The sequence below is a fragment of the Centropristis striata genome, chromosome 10 (assembly GCF_030273125.1).
Source record: "Centropristis striata isolate RG_2023a ecotype Rhode Island chromosome 10, C.striata_1.0, whole genome shotgun sequence".
Taxonomy (NCBI): domain Eukaryota; kingdom Metazoa; phylum Chordata; class Actinopteri; order Perciformes; family Serranidae; genus Centropristis; species Centropristis striata.
This window is the reverse complement of record NC_081526.1, coordinates 6,521,472-6,543,288: the sequence shown is the minus strand read 5'-3', so window position 1 is coordinate 6,543,288 and position 21,817 is coordinate 6,521,472. Positions and strand designations below refer to the sequence as shown.

Genomic DNA, 21,817 nt, shown 5'->3' with positions numbered 1-21,817 from the left:
CCATAAACAAAAGCTAAATTTGCGATAATAAACAGCCAATGTTTAATTTAGTTTACTTACCATGAATAAAGACAGTTCTATTCTCCTTAAAATACCTTAATGTTTTTTCATTTTTCTTTTATGCATCACCTTTCTTTTTATGTACTTTAAAATGCTCTAGTTAAGATTTTTCTGTGCATACAAAACTCATTATCAGGTAATAAGATATGATGCATTACTATGATGCTGCGTCACCTACATCAAACCAACCACAACATCACAGTACTGTTGAGATGACTCAACAACACTGACCATTTTCCATAAAAACTTAAATACTTCTATTTGAGTTTATTTTCTAGGTAAAAAGACATGACATGACAAGACATGTTAACACTCACCTTGTCGATTATATGCTGTGGTGTCTTTGCTTTGGGCGGCATTTCGAAGGAAGTAAAGAAAAAAAAAGTCAGGTTGAAGCCTTTCCTGTTTCGAAGAAGTGCTTCTTCTGAAGGATGTCTGAGGAAACAAGAGGCAGGATGTGCATCTTGTCACTAATGGACTCCTTCGCTATAGAAACCTGCAGAGCCTGGGACTTGAATATTCTGAATGAATATTCTGACATGCCTTTATCTTGCTGCCATTTAACCTACATTATCTCCACTTCCTCCTAGCAGGAAACTCCAACAAATGAAATATCACACATATATAAAAATCCATACTAACCCCGTGATTCAGTCATCAGATTCTGCCCATCCATTAAAACCTTCCTGATCTCCACTGCAGGCTGTAGAGAGGCTGTAATTGCCTTGTTATGTTGCTCTGTCAAATGGCTCCACCCTCTCAAAACATTATAAACCTCCATCCAGTCACTATAATCTGCTCTCCAGTTACATTTCCAACAGACCAAATGATTGGGATATACAGTATATATGTTTATATATATTAAAAGAGCTTTGATCGCCCAAAAGAGCACTGATTTTGAAAAATATCTATATTAATATTCAATATTACCTTTTTTACTGCTTTCAGATCCTCCTTTGACTTGGATAAACCACAGCATGAAGTCGTTTCTGGCGTGTGAAGCGTGCGAAAGAGCTGTGTTTCAAGTCTTCGGCCAGTTGTTTCAGCACTTGTGGTGACACCTCCAGAGTATTCAACTATAGGGATCTTGTTACTGGGGCTCTTGTAAATGGGGCTCTGAATGGCTGTTATATAGTTGTATTTATGGTTGTCATTCATTAAAACTATCACTGTTTCTGAGTTTAAGTTACTGAGCCTGTCAGCTACAGGCATTTATCGATTAGTAGTCTGCTAGACAGCAGGGGCGAGTCTAGAGTCAGAGCTTTAGGGGTGCTGAGCACCCATTGAGCCCCGCTGCCACCACCCACCTTCATCAACAGTCATTAGAATTGATTAGATTGAACTTTTTTGTCACTGAACAAAGTAACAGCTACTTGGACAACAAAATGCAAAATATAGGCCATCTCTCTCTCTTTCCCTTGGCACTGACAATCATACACAAATATATTGTAGCAGACCATTTCCCACATTTTTAGTTATTTTGTGTCTTTTTTTGGTCATTTTGTGTCCTTTTTAGTTATTTTGTGTCTTTTTTGGTCATTTTGTGTCTTTTTTTTGTCATTTTGTGTCTTTTTTCTGTCATTTTGTGTCTTTTTCAAGTAATTTCTTTTTTTTTTTCGTAATTTTTTGTCTTTTTTTGGTCATTTTGATACTGCCTCCAGCGGCACCCAGGTAATTTGAGTTTGAGACCCCTGATCTAAAGTAACGATAAACTTTAACAACAGAGACACAAGTACACACTTCACAGGTACGCAGTTAATTTGTCGCACTGCTCCTATTGTTTAATAAACGGACCACTCCAGTTTGACTGTAGCTGCGCTAATGGCGCTAACGAAGCTAATCGGGCTAACCGAACTAACTGGAAAATTTTTAGAATAACAACAATTCTTACTCTAAGTTTTAGGGGTGCTGAGCTCATTTTTAGGGGTGCTGAAGCACCCCTAAAAATCCTGAAGCACCCCTAAAAATGGGCTAGCCTCGCCCAATGTCTTGGTTGTCAAGGTTACTATGTGTTGAATGCTATTTAGCTAATATTAGCACTTACTAGCCCTAAACTAACATGTTGAACACATTAAGCATTTATATCCAACAAATACATTTTATAATTATTATTTTTTTATAAATGACTTGATTATAATTGCTTTTAGCGTCATAATACAAGAAGCTAGCATTGTTAGCATTGTTGGAATTTAATGCTAGCTCTTCACTAAATGCTAACAGCATGCTTGTAAGATAGTAGCCTAGCTAAAAGGAAAATAATCAACTTTTTTTTAATGTTTGCTGCTGATGAGATTGAAAGTTCACTTAAAGACCGTTAGAACAACAACACAAATAAACAAAATATATAATCTTGTCAAGTTTGTCAGGGTTACTTTTTCTTTTAGATCTACTGTTAGCATGCTAACATGCATCGCATAACCTTTGTTGGCAGATGGAGTTTGCTATGCTAGTTTGCCATTTCATTATAAAATGCTCAAATTCAAAATTTTCTGAGCACCTGCATCTTGTGCTGGTTTAAAAATTGACAGTGGGTTCAGTATTTACCATGTGTGTTCCCCAATAGACAATAATATCTTGTTAAAACTGGACCTATGAGTAAAATTATGTCAGTTTAGAGCAAAACAATTTTGTAGGTCTTTGATTTTAATAACTGTAATGTTTGACTCTACTCCCTGCTGTCAAATTCACCAGATTCCTTTGACAAAATCAGTCATTTTACCCTGCAGACAGGCGAGATGCTGGTCTACAACTTGATTGGTAGATTTTACGAGTAAAGGTTTTTTTTGGGTGTGACTTTGAACGTGAATCTGAACTAACCCTTGAAAAAAAAAAAAAAGTCACCCAATAACACAAACTAACCTAATGGTAATAGACCAGCAACTCCAATGTTTTGCAAGGTATATTTTTTTGTCAAAGGGGTCTGGTGGCTTGAGATAAGGAAGAAACTGAAAGTTCATTCATGACCTTGGAAACAGCAGTTAACAAAACAATCTCACCTTAAGGTTTATTTAGTCACTATTCAAACAGTCTTGTCTTGGTTGTCAAGTTTACTATGTGTTGAATGCTAATTAGCTAATATTAGCACTAACTAGCACTAAACTAACATGTTGAACACATTAAGCATTTATTTCCAACATATACATTAATATTTTTTTAAATTACTTGATCATAACTGCTTTTAGCGTCATCATACAAGAAGCTAACATTGTTAGCATTGTTGGAATTTAATGCTAGCTCTTTACTAAATGCTAACAACATGGTTGTATCATTGTAACCTCGCTAAAAGGAAAATAATCATCTTTTTTTCTTTTCTGCTGATGAGACTGAAAGTTCACTTAAAGGCCATTAGTAGTAGACCAGCAACTCCCATGTTTTGCAAGGTACATTTTTTTTGTCAAAGGGGTCTGGTGGCTTAAGATGAGGAAGAAACTGAAAGTTAATTCATGACCTTGGAAACAACAGTTAACAAAACAATCTCACCTTAAGGTTTATTTAGTCATGTTAGAGTTCGTTTTTTTTGCAGAACAGATGAGAGGAGAGTAAAATCCTTTTGACTATTTATCCTCCGCTTTACAAAACCGAAAGAAAAAAACAAGCACTCCTAAAACAAGGAAGGAAGCTTAGAGGAACGGATGTGTATATCAATGAACACTTAACTAAAAAGAAGGCAGACATCGCTAGAAAAGCTCGTGTCCTGAAAAAAACTCAAAATGATTCAAGCAACATGGACAACAAACTGTATGATTTACATAAAACAGAATGGATCAACACCAGAGGAAGCGAAAGTGCACGTCATCCGTGACGTCAGAGAACTGGATCGTTTCGAGACCAGCTGAGGGGAATCCCACAGTGAGTGAATCACGGAAGACAATTAAAGACCAAACCGATTAACCTGCATGACGGACTATTTACCAGATTAGGAACAACTTAATTTCAAAACTTACATTTAATCCGACTACAAATCACAGGACATTGAAAACGACATTGACCCAGAAAATAATTTCTACAGCAACAACCACCATGACTGTAAATATTACACAGAAGAGCAATTCATGAAACGACATGCAAAGACAATTGGAACAATATCAATGATCCACTTCAACAGCAGGAGCTTGGATACAAATCTCTCAAAGATCATATTTTGTTTAGAGCAGTTGGGCAACAAGTTCACTATTATAGCTGTGTCAGAAACCTGGTTGGATGAGGGACTGACTGATATGGTGCAGATTAAGGGATATGATGGTTACTTTATAAACAGACCAGCAACAAGAGGTGGAGGGGTTGCTTTATATATAAATAAAGCGTACAGGAGTCATGTGGTCAGTAATATGTCATTTGCCATAGATAATATAATGGAGTGTGTCACAGTAGAAATAAATATGGGTAACTCGAAAAATATAGTAGTAAGTTGTATTTATAGAAAACCTGGTTCCTGTATTGACATCTTTAGAGAAAGGTTATCTGAACTGGCTAACTTTAATAACACAAAGTTGTTCTTTATTTGTGGGGATTTTAACATTGATTTGTTAAATCCAGGACAGCATAACACAACTAAAGAGTACATTAATTCCATCTATATTTCAGGTTTATATCCTGCTATTACACGCCCAAGCAGAATAACTACTCATAGTGCTAAACTCATTGACAACATGATTGACAACGTGATTGATATGAAAATAGAAAGTGGACTTTTAATTAGTGATATTAGTGAACACCTTCCTGTGTTTGCAATCATCCACAGCTGCAGTGATATGAACAATAAAGATGGTAAAACTTTTCAAATAACAAGACAAATAACACAGAAGTCAATGAATAGTCTAAAAGAAGAACTATGGAAACAGGAATGGAAATCTGTTTATGTGGAAAATACAAATGAAGCTTATGAAGCATTTCTGTCCATCCTAATACCCATGTATGAAAAACATTGCCCTCTTGTTAAAAAAGTTATAAAACAAAATGAAGTACATAAACCATGGATGACCAAAGGAATACTGAATGCATGCAAGAAGAAAAATACTCTGTACAAAAAATTCTTAAGGAAAAGATCTATGGAAACAGAATATAACTATAAGAAATACAAAAATAAATTGACTATAATCATGAGGAACTGTAAAAAAGAGTATTATAGTAGACTATTAGAGGCTAATAAAAACAATATAAAAACTACATGGATATCATTAAGAAAAGGAAAGGGAAGTCAGACTATCCAAACAAATTTTTAAATGGAAATAAATAGAGATTAATGATATGAATATGGCTGCAGATGAATTCAATAGTCCTGATCTAGCTAAAGATATAGTTAACACTGGAAACAGACAGAATGTAGAGAGTAAATGCATAAATATTAAAGAAACTATATTTATAAAGGGAACAGATGAGATCGAGATTATTGATATTGTTAAAAAACTACGAAGTAAGAAATCGGTAGATTGTGATGGACTCAGTATGTCCCTGGTAAAAGATATAATTGAATGTATAGCAAAACCCCTCACACACATCTGTAACCGGTCCCTATTAACTGGTGAATTTCCTCAAAAAATGAAATTAGCGAAAGTTGTGCCTATTTACAAGACAGGAGAAAAAAATGTATTATCAAACTATAGACCCATCTCATTGCTACCACAACTGTCAAAAATATTAGAAAAAATATTCATTAAAAGATTAGAGGATTTTATAACAAAACATGACATACTGTATGAACAGCAATACGGATTCAGAACCAACAGGACAACTACACATGCATTGGTAAATTTTGTAGACAAGATAACATCGTGTGTTTCTTGATCTGAAGAAAGCTTTTGATTCCGTAGACCATGAATTGTTGATGAGAAAGTTGACAACATATGGAATTAGAGGAACAGCATATGATTGGATATTGAGCTATTTACAGGACAGAAAGCAATATGTAGAACTACAAGGAACAAGATCAAAAATACAGAACATTACTTGTGGGGTCCCCCAGGGGTCAGTGTTAGTCCCTTTTCTGTTTATTTTGTACATAAATAATATAGGTGCAGTCTGCAAAAATTTTAAGTCCATTATACTTGCAGATGACACAAATGTATTTTGTTGTGAGGAAAACTTGCAGCAACTCCTGGATAAGCGGAAAGAGAACTCTCAATGTTAAAGGCGTGGTTTGATGAGAACAAATTAACATTAAATCTAAGTAAGACTAAATTTATTATTTTTGGTAATCGCCAAATCAACACAAATAAGAAACTGAGGATAAATAACACAGAAATTGAACAAGTAACTACTATTAAATTTCTAGGAGTTATAATTGATGATAAATTAAATTGGAAGGCACACATAAGCTACATTAAGTTAAAGGTATCAAAATCAATTGCAGTGCTACTCAGAGCTAAGCACCTGGTCAGTCTGGCCTCATTATATACATTGTATTGCTCTTTTATACTCCCCTACTTGACCTATTGTGTCGAGGTATGGGGAAACACTTACAAAACAAACACAGAGCCTATATATATTGTGCAGAAAAGAGCTATTAGAATTGTTTGTAACGCTGACTACAGGCAGTCAACAAACCAACTCTTTATCAGATTGGAAACGCTCAAATTTAGAGACTTAGTTGATTTTAAAATATCACAATTTATGTTTAAAGTAATACATCAAAAAGTTCCACAAAGTATTCAGGGGTTGTTTCAGGTCAGAGAGGTATATGTGTACTAAAAACACCTATGATAAGGACCAATTCAAAGTATCACTGCATTACAAGTAAAGGAGTGAGAATATGGAATAACTGCAGCGATGAAATGAAATCATGCACAACAACTGTTAAGTTAAAAAGGCTTATGAAAAACGATATGCCCAAACAGTATAGCTCGCAAGCTAGATGAGGACGTTCTGGTAACTGCCTTCAGTGTTTTGATTTGTTTGTTGTTGTTTTTTTTGTTCGTTTGTTTTCTTTGCGGGAGTAATAGAAATTCTCAGATCTAAGTTGTTTGATATACTATGGTTGACGAATAAGAAAATAAGTAAATAAATAATAATAATAATAATAATACATATTTATTTGACATTAAGTGGCTATATATAGAGATACAATTTCTTATTTTTGAAGTGTTGAGTATCAGGGGATATGCCTAGATAAGTATCTTATACTTCAGCCTACTCCCTTTTTTTTCAAACCAAAATGATACAAGGAAATGCATATTGAATATTAAGTTAACTGGTTCTTATTTCTATCTTATTACTTAAACGGGGCAGATGCATGTATATGTATAGGGTTATATATACTGTATGTGTGTAAATGTTTATATGTTTATGTACATCTGTTTAATGGTGCCTATGTGAGTATGTGTATGAATATGTATATGCATCTAGCCTACGCTGTTGTAGTTTATGTTGTTTATTTTCTATTTTTTTCGGTTCGAAAAGAAGAAGAATTAAATAAAAAAAAAATAAAAAAATATATATATATATATATTTAAGACAATAATAAAAGAGTAAAATGATGTACATCGACCTTCTCTGTTCAGAAATCACAGGCTGCAAAGCAGTTAGCTGTAACCACCTCCCAGAAAAGGATGCCTAACTTACTTTTACACAGAGTTTTATAATATGAATGTGCGGCTATCTGATTGGTCGAAACTGTTGGGGCAGCACCATGGTTTAGACTCGGCCCGCCCATTACGTTGGCACACAGGCTAGTCCTAGCCTCTTGGTGCTTCAGCTTCCGGTCACCGCCCTGTGAGGAAAAAAGCTAACAGCACACTACTGTATCTTGTCTAGTGTTGGTCAGTGTCTATCTCCACCTGGGCCCGTGGCCTTGAATTGGAGCATAAAGAGTGTTTCAGTTTTTTATCTGCTTGCCCTCAAATTATGTGGCGATGTGCAAAGCGTTATCAGTATGTCCTTTCTTTCGATACTCCTTATTTCTGTGTGCTGTGCCTGGCATATAAATGTGTCCAAGCAACATTCTTGCTAAAAGTCATAATGTGATTATTGCTATTTTTTATTAATCCCTAATACATATAAGAGGTAAAATGAGGATAACATCTAGTTCTATATTTTTATACTAAATATATTTGACCTTATCTCCTGTTTTACTTGGCGTATCATCATCAAACAAAAACTGGCCTCATGGAGTTTTAAGCCAGTATTTTAGAGGGAAGTTGATGACAGGGAAACACACTGCTTTGTTTTTACGCCATGACATCATGAAGAAGTCATATGATTTGAAAATGTTGGCGTGATTGGTGACTCCACAAAAGCAGCCAAGACAATTAAATTAGGGTTTTTATAATCATTAAGGCCAAGAGTGCTTGATTATTTAAAAAATCACACATGTAGTGAACTGCATACTTTGACAAACAGGGAAATTGAGCATATTTAGTGATGGAAGAAATACTGTCTCCTCAAATAAATTCAGCACCAAATAAAGAAAATAATCCATTACAACCATTCCATTTAAATCTTTAATCAGGTAAAAGTATAGACATATTAGCACCAAAATATCAAAAATAACAGTCTTAACAATGCAGTGCCTCTCAGACGTTCAAATGATTGTATACTGTAAGTCATGTTATTGCATTATTATTTACTGATGTATTGATTGATTATTATGATGATGATACCTTGTAAGTGATGTTTTGATATTGCAGCTGGCTGAGCTGGACATTAGTACTAAATATAGTGTCATAAAGTGGCATTTTAATCCAGAACAATGCATTATTTTATACACAGTAATATGATGGCTCACATTTGTATGTTTTGTGTGGAAAAGTAATGAGTAACTATACTGTCTGATAGATGTCTTTAGAAGGAGCATAAAATGGAAATACTCATGTGAAGATTTATTTACTCTCAGTGTTCACACATTCGACTGCTTCCACATGCATGAAGTGTTCAGTGCAGTGTGAAATAAAGTTATAAATGTCCTGTGACATTTGTGTAAATTGTTGAAAAAATAATAATCCACAGCAGCAGCAGCAGCATTTATTTTGGCTTGTTTCAAGTGCTTTTAGTGCAACAAAAATAGTCAGCTTTAAGGGTTTCACATTTATTAAAATGGAGTTTTATGGGGTACTTATGCACAGTCTGTCTAATCTAAGACTGGATAAGTACCTCATACAACCCCACGTCAATAAATCCAAACTTTCCCTTTCGCAAAAGGCCACATTAGCAGGCAGATAAACCCTGTGGATGGACAGAAAGGCACATTTACAGCTACAGCAGTGTTGAACTTCAGAACTTCGTGTTGTGCAGCTCTGCAACGTAACGCAGGGACTCTCTTTGGTTTGGGCTGAGTCGGGTTTTGCCGCTCACCTCACGCCACTGAAGAGCGCCGTGGCTGCTCGTCACCTGAAATGGAGAAAACACAAAAACAATGTGGTGTGATGTCTCCTGTTTTTTTTCTCTTTTTAGAATCTTCTTCTCTAATATATAAATACAGTTACACATACATTTGGAATAATTTAGTTTTTACACAATCCTCTGTTTATTCCTATTTAAATGCATCAGTAATCACTTTGCAAGGGATAGATTAATAAAGTTTTGAGAAGATATACACGTTATCTGTCAAACATATATTTATTATTTTATTTTTATTTATTGTATTTTAGAAAGGTCTTTTATATTTGTTATAACTGGCACTTGATGGGGATATTTGCACTGACCAAGTTTTGTTGTACATGTACAATGACAATAAAGGTATTATATTATATTCTATGCTATGCAATGCAATGCTATACTATGCTATGCTATGCTATGCTATACTATTCTATTCTATTCTATCCTATTCTATTTTATTCTATAAGGCGTACCTCAAGGTTCCATATTAGGGTCACTGCTGTTCACAATTTCTGTGAATAACCTTTGTGATAATTTGTCTGATGCTGTGTCCCATTTTTATGCTGATGATACTTTAATGTATTGTTCTTCTTCTTCAGCTTTAAAATCACTTGAGTTGTTGCAGTCAGCCTTTGACACTGTTCAGTTCTGTTTGACTTAGCTCAAGCTAGTGCTGAATGCAGAAAAATCAAAGACCATGTTATTTTCAAATGGCAAGCAGACTCCATCTCACCTTCCTAGATTGTCAACTGTTCAACCATTTTGCTTTCGTGATGCCGTCTTGGCCAGGTCACTCTTGGAAAAGAGGTTTTTAATCTCAATAAATTTTTCTAATAATCCTGTATTCCCTGTAGGGGGAGTTATGACTTAAATGTTGTCCCCAAATGCAATACAGTAAATACACCACCAGTCAAGTTCTTCCCGTAAATCAATAACATATTAATAATGTTCCCACCAAACTGTCGATGTCCATCACCGTCAGGTCCATTCTGTCCAGGTGAATGTTTAGGAGGGTGGTTTCCACCCAGGCGTTATCTGTGTTCCTGCAGTCATCCACATAAACACTATCCAACACCTGAAACACAGTAGCACAGCAACTCCAAGTCACAATCAACAAGTTTGTCAATGTCAGAGTCAAGAAAATCATCAACGAATCCTCAAATCAACAGTTTGATCCCTGCCAACAGCCACGTATCAGTGAACAAGGCAATGACTCATTTAAAGGGACAAGTACCTCAAATAAAGAAAAAACATTTTAGCGGTAGAAGACTTTGGTGTGATCAGATGTTTGAGATTTTTGTCCCCCCAGTTTATAACAATAAACATAGGCTAAATCAGGGATGGGCAACTGGAGGCCCGGGGGCCACATACGGCCCGCACCCTCACTTGAAGTGGCCCTCAGTACAACTACATGCATTTGAGCATGTCTTAAAAGTGCTGTATAAAAATGCACAAAATTACTTCTTGCAATTAATGTTGGTCTGCTGTTCTTGCACTGAAAAAAAAAGAAATCACAGTAAGTGGTTATTTTTTATTTGCTTCAAACCTTTTGTATTCCTATTTATACTGTTATACATGCATTTGAGCATGAAATATGTTAAGTTATTGCACTGTAAACATATTTAAAATTGCAGTTTCATCATATCTGGTTAAGTGAATGGTCCTATATGTGGCCCTGTGGTAGTGTCCATGAAAAACTGTGGCCCCCTCCAGCATTTAGGTTGCCCATCCCTGGGCTAAATAATAGAATAGACTAATAACAGGTAACACCATTCAGTATCAGGCAAAACAGTTCAACAGCACCTTAAACTGGAGCTCGCAAAATGATCATATAGTTGATTCAGCAATTCTCTTAAACAGTTTGAACTAAAATCTGAACATTATAGCTTCCTGAAGGGCTGTTGTATTGGACTGCAGTAGTTTTAGCTACATGGACCTAATAAACTGGCAACTGAGTTCCCTGGCTAGTAAGTTGGTTCCAATAAACCTAGGGGGTATTTTTTTTGTTTTTGCGATCAATTATTTTTATTTTCAAAAGAGAAGGGCATGAAACAAGTCAAATACAGTAATACAACAAGTAGTATTCACTTCCCTTTACCCACCCACCCCTCCCAGGTTAACCTAGGGGGTATTTTTGATTCATAATCAAGTCCACAGAGCCTCTCAGGTCACCAGATAAAGCAGACCTGGGCATTGGGTGGCCCGCGGTCCACATCCGGCCCGTTGGCTGTCCTCGTCTGGCCCGCATGAGGTTACCCAGAAATTAGAAATCAATACAACCGCAGTGCTTTTATTTTGAAGGCGGTTTACGTACGCCCCTGCAAAGACTCGACTCTTTAACTGATAGTTCACAAGATTTATTTAAAATTGTAGGTCCATGAACATAAAAATAAGACATATGGTCACCTTGTGAATCCACCGTAAGAGCTAACAAACATTAGCATTATCACTTGAGCAAACAAGCACTTTTACTATAGTTAAGACAACAAATATAGCCACTAATATATATGACAGAAGAAAATAAACTTTAACAAACCTTGTTCCCCCGTCAACCAACCACGAGAGAAGCCTTTTTCATACTTTATATCAACTTTATATGAATTACGACGCACTCGTTATTATTTACCATTTGTTTTTGATTTTTACCGTTCTACCTGTGTGCCTAATTTTTACCGTTCAACCTTGGGAAAATAAATTGCCCACCCCTGAGATAAAGGGCTCTTGGCTGCTCCCTGCTCTTGTCAAGCTTCATTCATTCATTATCCTTAACCGTTTATCGGGGAGCTGGAGCCGATCCCAGCTGAGATTGGGCGAGAGGCGGGGTACACCCTGGACAGGACTATCGCAGGGCTGACTCATAGACACAGACAATCACGCTCTCATTCACTCCTATGGAGAATCTAGAGTCACCAATTAAACCTTAAGTGCATGTTTTTGGACTGTGGGAGGAAGCCGTAGTACCCGGTAAAAACCCACATGGACACGGGGAGAACATGCAAACTTTTGCCTCCTAGTTACCGTCTTCCTCTGGAGGTCAGATCAGAAAATTGCCCCTCTAGAAATATTCAAGCTATAAAGATAAACAGAAGTGTTGACCAAACCTACCTTTGTTCCCTCCGATACTTTTGCATTTATTATTTCATAAATCTTCTTTCCCATGGTTTTCTTAAGAGACCCTGGCAACTCATCAGCAGATTCGGCAGGTCCCTGAAGGTTTCAAAGCCACAACAGACAAGTTTGGTTATTTCAGCTCAAAAAGTAAAAAAAACAAAAAAGAAAAGGTGAACAAACAGTGGGACTCACCGAGGGTAAAGTCAAGGTCCCATGGCTCTCATCCCAAACCACCAGGTGCTGCAAAACAGATCTCTTGCCATCACACCAACTGAAAAAAATATAAATTTAAAGTCAGACATCAAGCCATGCAACCCAGTGTACCGAAACCACGTGTAAGGACATGAGAGGAGCTACCGTGTCAGCACTAGTTCTACATTCAGATTTGGACCGAAGCGGCTGAGTGCACCGCGCCCCATCATGCCCGTCCGTCCTTCTGGGTTCCTGATGACGGATCAGATACACATCAGACATCAACACATGCTGGAAATGTTACTGTAAGTGCTATTTGATGCCTTTTGTAACTTATCTAGTGTCATACCTGTGAATATCTGGGTCTTCTGATTCTGATCTGCAAGGACAAAGAATAAATGAAACATAAGAGATAAGAAGCCCAGAGGTCTGATAATATAATATATTAATCTGATAATGATTAAGTGGAGCCGGGGTTCAGAAAGGTTTGTTTAAATGAGAAATACAGTGTTGTTGTTGTTTATTGCTACTTTTTTTATTTTACTGTAAAGAGTATTGTATTAGATTTTGCTCAATATACTGGGTGTTTATTTATGTATTATTATTATTAGGGCCACGGGGCAATCGCACCGAGCGCTACTGTGGATTTTTTCTTCTTCCTCTTCCGGACACAATTTCGTCCCGCCATAAGTCCTACAACTTGAAGAGTTGCAGGACAAATTATGTATCAAAACGTGCGGTTTGATGGGGATCGGTATGATATTACTTTTCTCTACAGAATATGAATTTTTCGCGACGTAAGCTGCCAGAGTTATAGTTTGGGCGTAGGACACACAGATGCGCCACCAACATGCACCAACAGCCTCATTGGCTCCCATATTAAAAACGCAGGAAGATTTCTGAAAAAGGGAGATGTAACAGTTTTTTAGATCGCTCTAACAAAGCTATTTTTTTTATTTTTCGTTAAAAAAAACATATGTAAACACTCAGGAAGAACTCAGGACGCTCAAAGTGAAGTCGGATCAATGATAGGTATTATGGTTTTGCCAAAAATTCTTTCTGTTAAAGGCCAGAAATTCCAGTCTGTCCACTTCTGGCTGCTGTCAATGTTTCGGGACATTGGCAGGTGGCAGTTAATTCTGTTGATTGCTTTGATCTGATTGCCTTTGATCTTTGATCTGATTACAGTTACAGATACACACACATACATATGCGCGTAAGCGCACACACTCCTCACACATGCATACATATGCTTCAAACACACACACGCGCACACATACACACACACACACAGGTAACTTTATGCGATTTTCACTACACACACACACAAATGCGTGTAAGCGCGCACTGTCCTCCAGATACACGTTTCACACACACACACACACACACACACACATTTTGAGGTTAAAGGGCAGTAGCCCCCGTGGCCCTTTCAGAATTTCCCCAGAGGAAATTTTCTAGTTATTATTATAATATTCATTTTCATATTCATTTTCATGACAATTTTTCTTTAATTTTCTTTTTTTTAAATTGTGGGCAATGTGTTTTTATAGATTTTTTTATTCAAGCAAAGTACAGTCACAACATAAATTTTTCTTAATTAATTAATTTTATTTTTTATTTCCCCCTTTATTTAAATCAATATTTAATAATTATTTAATAATAATTAATTATTATTATATTAATATTATTATTAACAATTTAAAATTATTAATTATAATTTATATTTATATATAGATTTTTTTATTTTTTAAATGTCTTTTTTTAACTTAATATTTACTTCATATTTTACTTAATATCTCTCGATGTATGGAAGTATTTACCTATGTATATTTAACTTTCCTGAAATGGGTACTGGAACTTATACTTATTATTTATTACATATGAAACTATATACCCTGAAAACTATCATAGGAATTGGAATAATATAATTAATAAGAACATATTTTGCCTGTCCACACACCAACCTGAATCTAATCAAAATAAAACATCACGTATGGTGTTCTCTTGGTGCAAACATACCCGTCCATCTGGTCCCCACCGTCTTCAGAGGCGTATTTAACCGGCCTGTATGAGCTGAAGCTGACCTGCAAAAAGAGGATGTGAAAACAACCTGGATCTGATAAACCATCTATTTATGCAGTGATGTTGAGAGGACCTGCAGCTGGTGGTTTTGTGGTGGAAATGTATGAGAATTACCTCCCATGGCACCTTCTCCTCAGGCACAGGGAAGCGTGTCTCTTTACTGTTGGGATAGTGGAACTGACGGGCTTTTATGTGGAACCTGTCCTCCTTTTCTGCATTTCTCAAAGTGTCAGGGGACTCGTCTGATCCAGCTAAAACTGCGGGGAAGAATAACAGTGAGAACAAACAGGAAGAGATGTAATACATTAACAATAATTAATGAGAAGGTTGACTCCTGACTCAGTGGTGGTGGTTCATTTGCAGCAAAACCCCGACATTTCAGACTTTCCATAATCCACTGCAGGGCTCTGGCTGACTGGACGACCTGAGGAGAAAACATAAAGGTGGATCAAACACTTCTGATAACTGCTCACACAACGTTGAAGATTTACAGCGGGGTCATCTTAGGGCTGGCCGATATATATATATATATATATCTTTTTTTAAATATATATATATATATATTAGGGCCAGGACTTTAACACGTTATTTAAGATTAATTAATTACACAAAAATTAATGGGTTAAAAAAATTTACACATTTTAATCACACTTATTTTTGCACCGCGGAACGTTTCTCACTGGATGAGTTTCAGGCGGACCGATTATACTGGAGCACCAACTCGCGTTCATGAGTTCAGACAACAACAAACCACAGTGAACATGAAGGAAGAAGCTGATGAGACCTTTGGTTGGCCCCGTGGATGATGGGACATTTTGTTACAAAAAACTAACGGATGGAAGCGTCGATAAGAGCATGGTTGTGTTGCTATGCAACAAGGAATTCACATATCACCGCAGCACATCGAGCCTTAAGTATCACCTCAATGCAAAACATATAGCAGCTAGCGGCTAGTGTGGTAGCTAGCGTGGATTGTGTTTTACTTAAAAAACCAACCAAGTATTATAGTTTACAGAAGGTCTACCTACCTATAGGCTACCTGAATTTCTGAAACGACTATATTTCTAAATATGCTATTGCTACACATAATGGCAAAAACTGCACTGGTCTGTTGGACTTATGTCTTAGTCATGGCTCACTATAACACAATGAAAATAAGTAGGCAAACAAAGCAAGAAGCACAAACGCGAGAAGAGGAATAATTGCATTTAAAAACTGAATTTGAATCACATAATTTGAATTTGTATTGTTCAATTTGAATCATTGCATTGAAAAACTGAATCTGAATTGTAATTTGAAATTGAATGTATTAGTTTGTAACTGAACATTCAGTTCTCACAATTCAAATTCAGTTCGCAAAATTCAATTTCAATTTTCTGCCATGAACATCCGGGAAGTTGAGGCAGAGCAATTGAGCGCCAAAAACGGAGGTGCTGATTGGCCGAAGAGACACTATGGCAACCGGGTGGCAACAAATGTTACAAAAGAAAATGGAGGTGCTGACAGGCCGAAGAGACGCTATGGCAACCGGGTGGCAACAAATGTTACAAAAGAAAACGGAGGTGCTGATTGGCCGAAGAGGCGCTATGGCAACCGGGTGGTAACAAATGTTACAAAAGAAAAAGGAGGTGCTGATTGGCCGAAGAGGCGCTATGGCAACCGGGTGGCAACAAATCTTATTAAAAAAAAACGGAGTTGCTGATCGGCCGAAGAGGCGCTCTGTGTATCTGCGCTCGATTGTGCTGCCTCAACTACCGGATGTTTGTTGCAGAAAATTGAAATTGAATTGTGAGAACTGAATGTTCAGTTCCAAACTAATAAATTAAATTTCAAATTACAATTCAGATTCAGTTTTTCAATGCAATGATTCAAATTATACAATATAAATTCAAATTATGTGATTCAAATTCAGTTTTTGAATGCAATTATTCAAGTTAAGCAATTCAAATTCAAATATAAATAATTCAAATTCAGTTCTCGCTCCCACATTAGAGGGTTAAAGTTACAGACACAGGTGTGACATCAGTGATAACCAAAGATCTGATCCCAACCTGGTCCTCTAGTCGAGCCAGTCTTTGCTCCTCCTCTTCCCTCTCCATTAGATCATTCATGGTGGTAACCCTGAAACAAACAAGCACAGTGTTGGTATCTGCTGTTTAATTTTATATGCTTTTCTTGTTTGGTCTAAGTAGAATTTTAGCCTCCTCTAACTTTAAAGAAATAACATGCATTAATTATCTCTGTCTCTGTAACACTATATTCATACGTTTGTCACTTTTGCTGATAAACACTGGATAGAGTTATCCCCCCCAAGTTCAAATTAAATAATTTGTGGAGGTAAAATGACACTTTAGTTCATGACTAAATCATATTGAAGACATAAAAATGGGTCTCACATAAAAGCATTACTGTAGAACAGGTGGCTGCAACCTTTACTAACAAAACGGTCATTGTTGTTAAAAAAAAAAAGGAGAAAAACAGGAAGAATGGAGCCACAAACCTTATTTTGAAGGCTTCAACTGTCTTTTAATTGCACAGAATGATGTCATTCTATAACATTATTTTTATCTGTTGTTTTTTTTGTCTGATTTTTAACTTGTCTTTGTAAAGCATTGGTAACATGTGTTTTCAAAAGCTCTATAAATAAAGATTATTACTAATATAATTATTATTATCATCATCATTATTTTGAGCCTAACGATGAAGACAAAACAGCCTGCTAGGTCTAAATCAGCCTACCAACATTACTAATAGGTCATAATGAACATTTATTAATATGATTTTGTTCAGAATGCAACAAATGCAAATGAGAGGCTAGACACCAAAGAAATATATCAGGAGATTTGGAATGGAAAGAAAAAACTAGACTTGATGTTTTTTGGTTAAGACGGCGGACCGTGGACTTTCATTAGCTCTAAAGAATACAAATCGCTTTGGGCCTGCTCCAGTGATAAGTGAAAATGAAAATGGAAAGAAATAACCGCTTCATTATGTATCATTTTTCGTCACAGCCACAGGGAGCCGCTGCAGATGAAGACATGTGGATCCGGAGTTGTAGCTTGCCTACCCTGCTCTAGATAGTCAGGCAGCTTAGCTAAATAAAGGGGACACACAAAAGCACCAAATTTTTTCCACATACTCTCTAGCACTATAGGTTTCAATTTTTGAGAGGAGCCACTTAATCAAGATTATTGGTCAATCTTGGTGTCAAAATCTACAATTTCTGGGTCAAGGAATCATTCAAAGCTATTGAGAATATCACCCGATGATTATTTGATCAAACAGATATGTTCATTTTCACTCAGACTGGTAGGCAACTCGCTTTAAGTGCTGCAGCAGGAATCCTCAGTTGAAAATGTTTGGAATCTATGTTCACGGGAGAGTGCAGATTAGCTGCCATGTACACTGCTCAAAAAAATCCAGGGAAGGCTTTCATCTCATGTCAGATCTTGTATATACATTTTCCCAACAGAAAATTTATATGTTGACACCAAGATTGACCTTCTGAGTGGCTTAGAAGATATATTGGTTCTCATAGACTTTATATGGCTGCCATCTCCGATCCTCAATCTTGATGAAGTGGCTCCTACCAAAAATTGAAACCTATGGTGATAGAGACCATGTGGAAAAAATTTGGTGCTTTTGTCCGGCGTGTCCCCTTTCTTCCCAAATCTGACTAAGAAGGTTGTTATGCAGCTATACTGGGCTACATTCCTGCAGGAGTTTTACTTTTGGGCCGTGTCCATGATGCGTCGCTCCATGCTCTGGCTCTGCTCCTCCTGTGTGGACAGCAGGTATCTGTCCTTCATCAGGGCCTCCCAGGACAACAGCTCCTCTTCCTCCGATGGAGGAAGCTCGCACTCTGAAAAACAGCGTCACATGCCTTTTCAGTGCTATATTATCTAATTAGGGCCACGGGGCAATCGCACCGAGCACTACTGTTATACTGTGGATTTTTTCTTCTTCCTCTTTCGGACGCAATTTCATCCCGCTACTAGTCCTACAACTTGAAGAGTTGCAGGACAAATTATACATCAAAACATGCGGTTTGATCGGGATCAGTGTGCTATTACTCTTCTCTACAGAATACAAATTTTTGAAAAACTGCCAAAAATTTTGCATTGAAATGAATGGGACGGCCGACAAAAAATGAGCGAAAAAGAACAATAATTGGAGATCTTTAAACGTCTACTTCTCCGGCATAATTTCATCTAGAGACTCCATTTAAACTTTAAACAGTAGACACAAGTCTTGTGTATCGGTGTATTAATCCACGTTTCGATAGGTCATATAGTTTTTTATCAATCCCTGTTCAATGACCATGATCATTTTTGGACAAATTCTGAGATTATAATGGGTGTGTATTGCACGGAATGTTTGTGTCACAGTGTGTGACATCATTGCCAGAGTGTAGAGGGAGAGAAAAAATAGTCAAAAAATACATTTGAAAACTGTGCTCCCTCCGCAAATTCACTCTACAGAAATAATTTATATATAGAAACATAGGAAAATTTGTCTTCTCCCTCACAATCCTCTGGTAAAGCTGTCAGAGTTATAGTTTGGGCGTAGGATGCACAGATGCGCCACCAACACGCACCAACAGCCTCATTGACTCCCATATTAAAAAAGCAGGAAGATTTCTGAAAATGGGAGATGGAACAGTTTTTTTAGATCGCTCTAACAAAGCAATTTTTTCATTTTTCTGAAAAAAAACAAACATATGTAGACGTTCAGGAAGAACTCGGGGCACTCAAAGTGAAGTCGGATCAATGATAGGTATTATGGTTTTGCCAAAAATGCTTTCTGTTAGAGGCCAGATATTCCAGTCTTTCCACCTCTGCTGTCACTGAGCCGGGACAGGTGTCAGTTAATTCTGTTGATTGCTTTGATCTGATTGCCTTTGATCTTTGATGTAATTACAGTTACAGATACACACATACACATATGCGCGTAAGCGCGCACACTCCTCACACATGCATACACATGCTTCAAACACACATGCACGCACACACACACACACACACACATATACACAAAGACACACAGGTAACTTTATGTGATTTTAATTACACACACACACACACACACACACAGGTAACTTTATGCGATTTTCGCTACACACACACACACAAATGTGCGTGTAAGCGCGCACACTCCTCCAGATACACGTTTCACACACTCACTCACACACACACACACACACACACACACACACACATTTTGAGGTTAAAGGGCATAGTTTGAAATCTCTGAAGAATCTCATCATAGTGTACACACACCGGCAGTAGCCCCCATGGCCCTTTCAGAATTTCCCCAGAGGAAATTTTCTAGTTGATATCAGACTTTCGAGTTCAAGCTTTTTTCTGTAGATTGTTCCATTCCCAGGGTGCTGAGTAAGAGAATGCAGTTTTTCCCAGTTCAGTTCAAAGGACATTTACGAATAGCCACTTAGAGGTGAAACGCAGAGTGAGCAGACATTTGGGAGGGCGTGGCCTGAGACTTTCACGGTGGCCACTCTTCCCCTTAAAGGAAACACAGCTTTAGTTACATTCCACCACTGTAAACAAGTCAATACTTACTAAAGTCTGTGCTTCTTAAGGGGGGCCTGCACAGCACCACGTTCTTGACGAAGATGTAAAGATGGCTGAAGATGATGAAAGGAGGAGGCGCAGCAGGGCGGCTGTGGTACTCCTTGATCAGCTCATATCTCTGAAACTTCCATATTCTGTCTGTGTTGTCCTGAACCTCCTGGAACGTAAAGCTGTGCAGGGAAACACGGATGATGAGGGAACAAAAAGCTATTGCAAAGAAAAGCTGGAATTAAGACACACAGATGTACGGGAGAACTCACTTGAAGATGGCTATTAGCAGGTTGAGCAGCAGGATGTTGGCAAAGAGCAAGTAAATACAAAGCATGATGATGGTGAGCCACTCAGGGAAGGCCGGCATTTGGTTTTCATTCAGCACAGGACACTTGGGCTTCAGAGGATCGCTGCCATTCATAGTGCACTTCTCTATGTCAAATTCAGCATCTACAGAGGACAGAAAGGGTCTTTGTGGTCAATACATGACTGTTTTTGCCACTGACTGGCTCAAATTCTTGATAGATAGATACATAGATGGATTGATGGATGGATGGATGGATGGATGGATGGATAGATGGATAGATAGATTATAGATAGATGGATAGATAGTAGTAGAAGGAAATCTATCTATCTAGACATTTTCCATGGTTTCATTGATGATGTTTTTGGTTATTTTCAAGAAAACCATGTTAAATGTCTAGATATCAGGTCTAAAATTAAACTCTTATGAGCTATTTTTTGTTGTTATCATTATATTTGTCCAAACAAATGTACCTTTAGTTGTACCAGGCATTAAAATGAGCAAGAAATTGAAGAAAAGAATGGTCTAATATTTTTTTCCATGATTGTATGTATCCTCTATCTCAACTCACAATCAATATTATCAGGAACGTCCCCAAATATGATGAGGTACGGCTCATAAACTGCTCCACGGAGAATCCAGCCCAGGCGATTGTCGTTGTGGATGAGGATGCCTTGTTTGGCCACGCCGTACGCCACCACCCAGATACTCAGCAGGAACATGAAGAAGAACATGTCCATCATCTGGAAGGTAAACAGAGCACATCAGTCTAGAAACACATCTGAATACATGTGAGATGAGACAAGTTTCCGTATTTAAAAAGGCTGCCCTGTTGCTCCAGGTGTTGTTTCTGTTTTCTGCACAAACTATGTTTTATATATTCCAAATATATTATTGGATTATTTGTATTGATCATGGTTCTCAAACTCGCGGCCTGCGGGCCAATTGCGGCCCTAGTGACGATATTTTGTGGCCTCCACCTTGATATGAAAGTTTAGTGTGAGTTTTATATGAATGGCACTTTTTTTTTTTGTGTGGTCCCTTTAATTACTTTTTTTTTTGTAATTCTGTGTCTTTTTTTTAAAAATTTTTGTGTGTTTTCTTAATAATATTGTCTTTTTAAATAATTTTGTCTTTTTAAAATAATTGTGTGTCTTTTTTGGTAATTCTGTGA

At 37.1% G+C, this 21,817-nt stretch overlaps 1 protein-coding gene and 1 pseudogene across 1 annotated transcript in view; both read right to left on the bottom strand.

Annotated features, from left to right (window-relative positions):
* LOC131978733 (transient receptor potential cation channel subfamily M member 2-like) overlaps nucleotides 1–426 on the bottom strand; it is a 67,064-nt pseudogene extending 66,638 nt beyond the window's left edge.
* Nucleotides 427–8,400: 7,974 nt separating this feature from the next.
* Nucleotides 8,401–21,817, bottom strand: part of LOC131978731 (transient receptor potential cation channel subfamily M member 2-like) — a 33,602-nt gene continuing 20,185 nt past the window's right edge. Inside the window, exons 19-32 of the mRNA XM_059342457.1 lie at nucleotides 21,215–21,386; nucleotides 20,609–20,789; nucleotides 20,337–20,518; nucleotides 18,487–18,619; nucleotides 16,809–16,878; nucleotides 15,097–15,181; nucleotides 14,872–15,014; nucleotides 14,695–14,759; nucleotides 13,022–13,051; nucleotides 12,838–12,924; nucleotides 12,673–12,751; nucleotides 12,475–12,576; nucleotides 10,325–10,444; nucleotides 8,401–9,381 (exon numbers count right to left, since the gene is read on the bottom strand). Coding sequence (XP_059198440.1) covers nucleotides 9,265–9,381; nucleotides 10,325–10,444; nucleotides 12,475–12,576; nucleotides 12,673–12,751; nucleotides 12,838–12,924; nucleotides 13,022–13,051; nucleotides 14,695–14,759; nucleotides 14,872–15,014; nucleotides 15,097–15,181; nucleotides 16,809–16,878; nucleotides 18,487–18,619; nucleotides 20,337–20,518; nucleotides 20,609–20,789; nucleotides 21,215–21,386 — 1,566 coding nt within the window. The 3' untranslated portion in view covers nucleotides 8,401–9,264. The remainder of the gene's footprint in view (nucleotides 9,382–10,324; nucleotides 10,445–12,474; nucleotides 12,577–12,672; nucleotides 12,752–12,837; nucleotides 12,925–13,021; nucleotides 13,052–14,694; nucleotides 14,760–14,871; nucleotides 15,015–15,096; nucleotides 15,182–16,808; nucleotides 16,879–18,486; nucleotides 18,620–20,336; nucleotides 20,519–20,608; nucleotides 20,790–21,214; nucleotides 21,387–21,817) is intronic.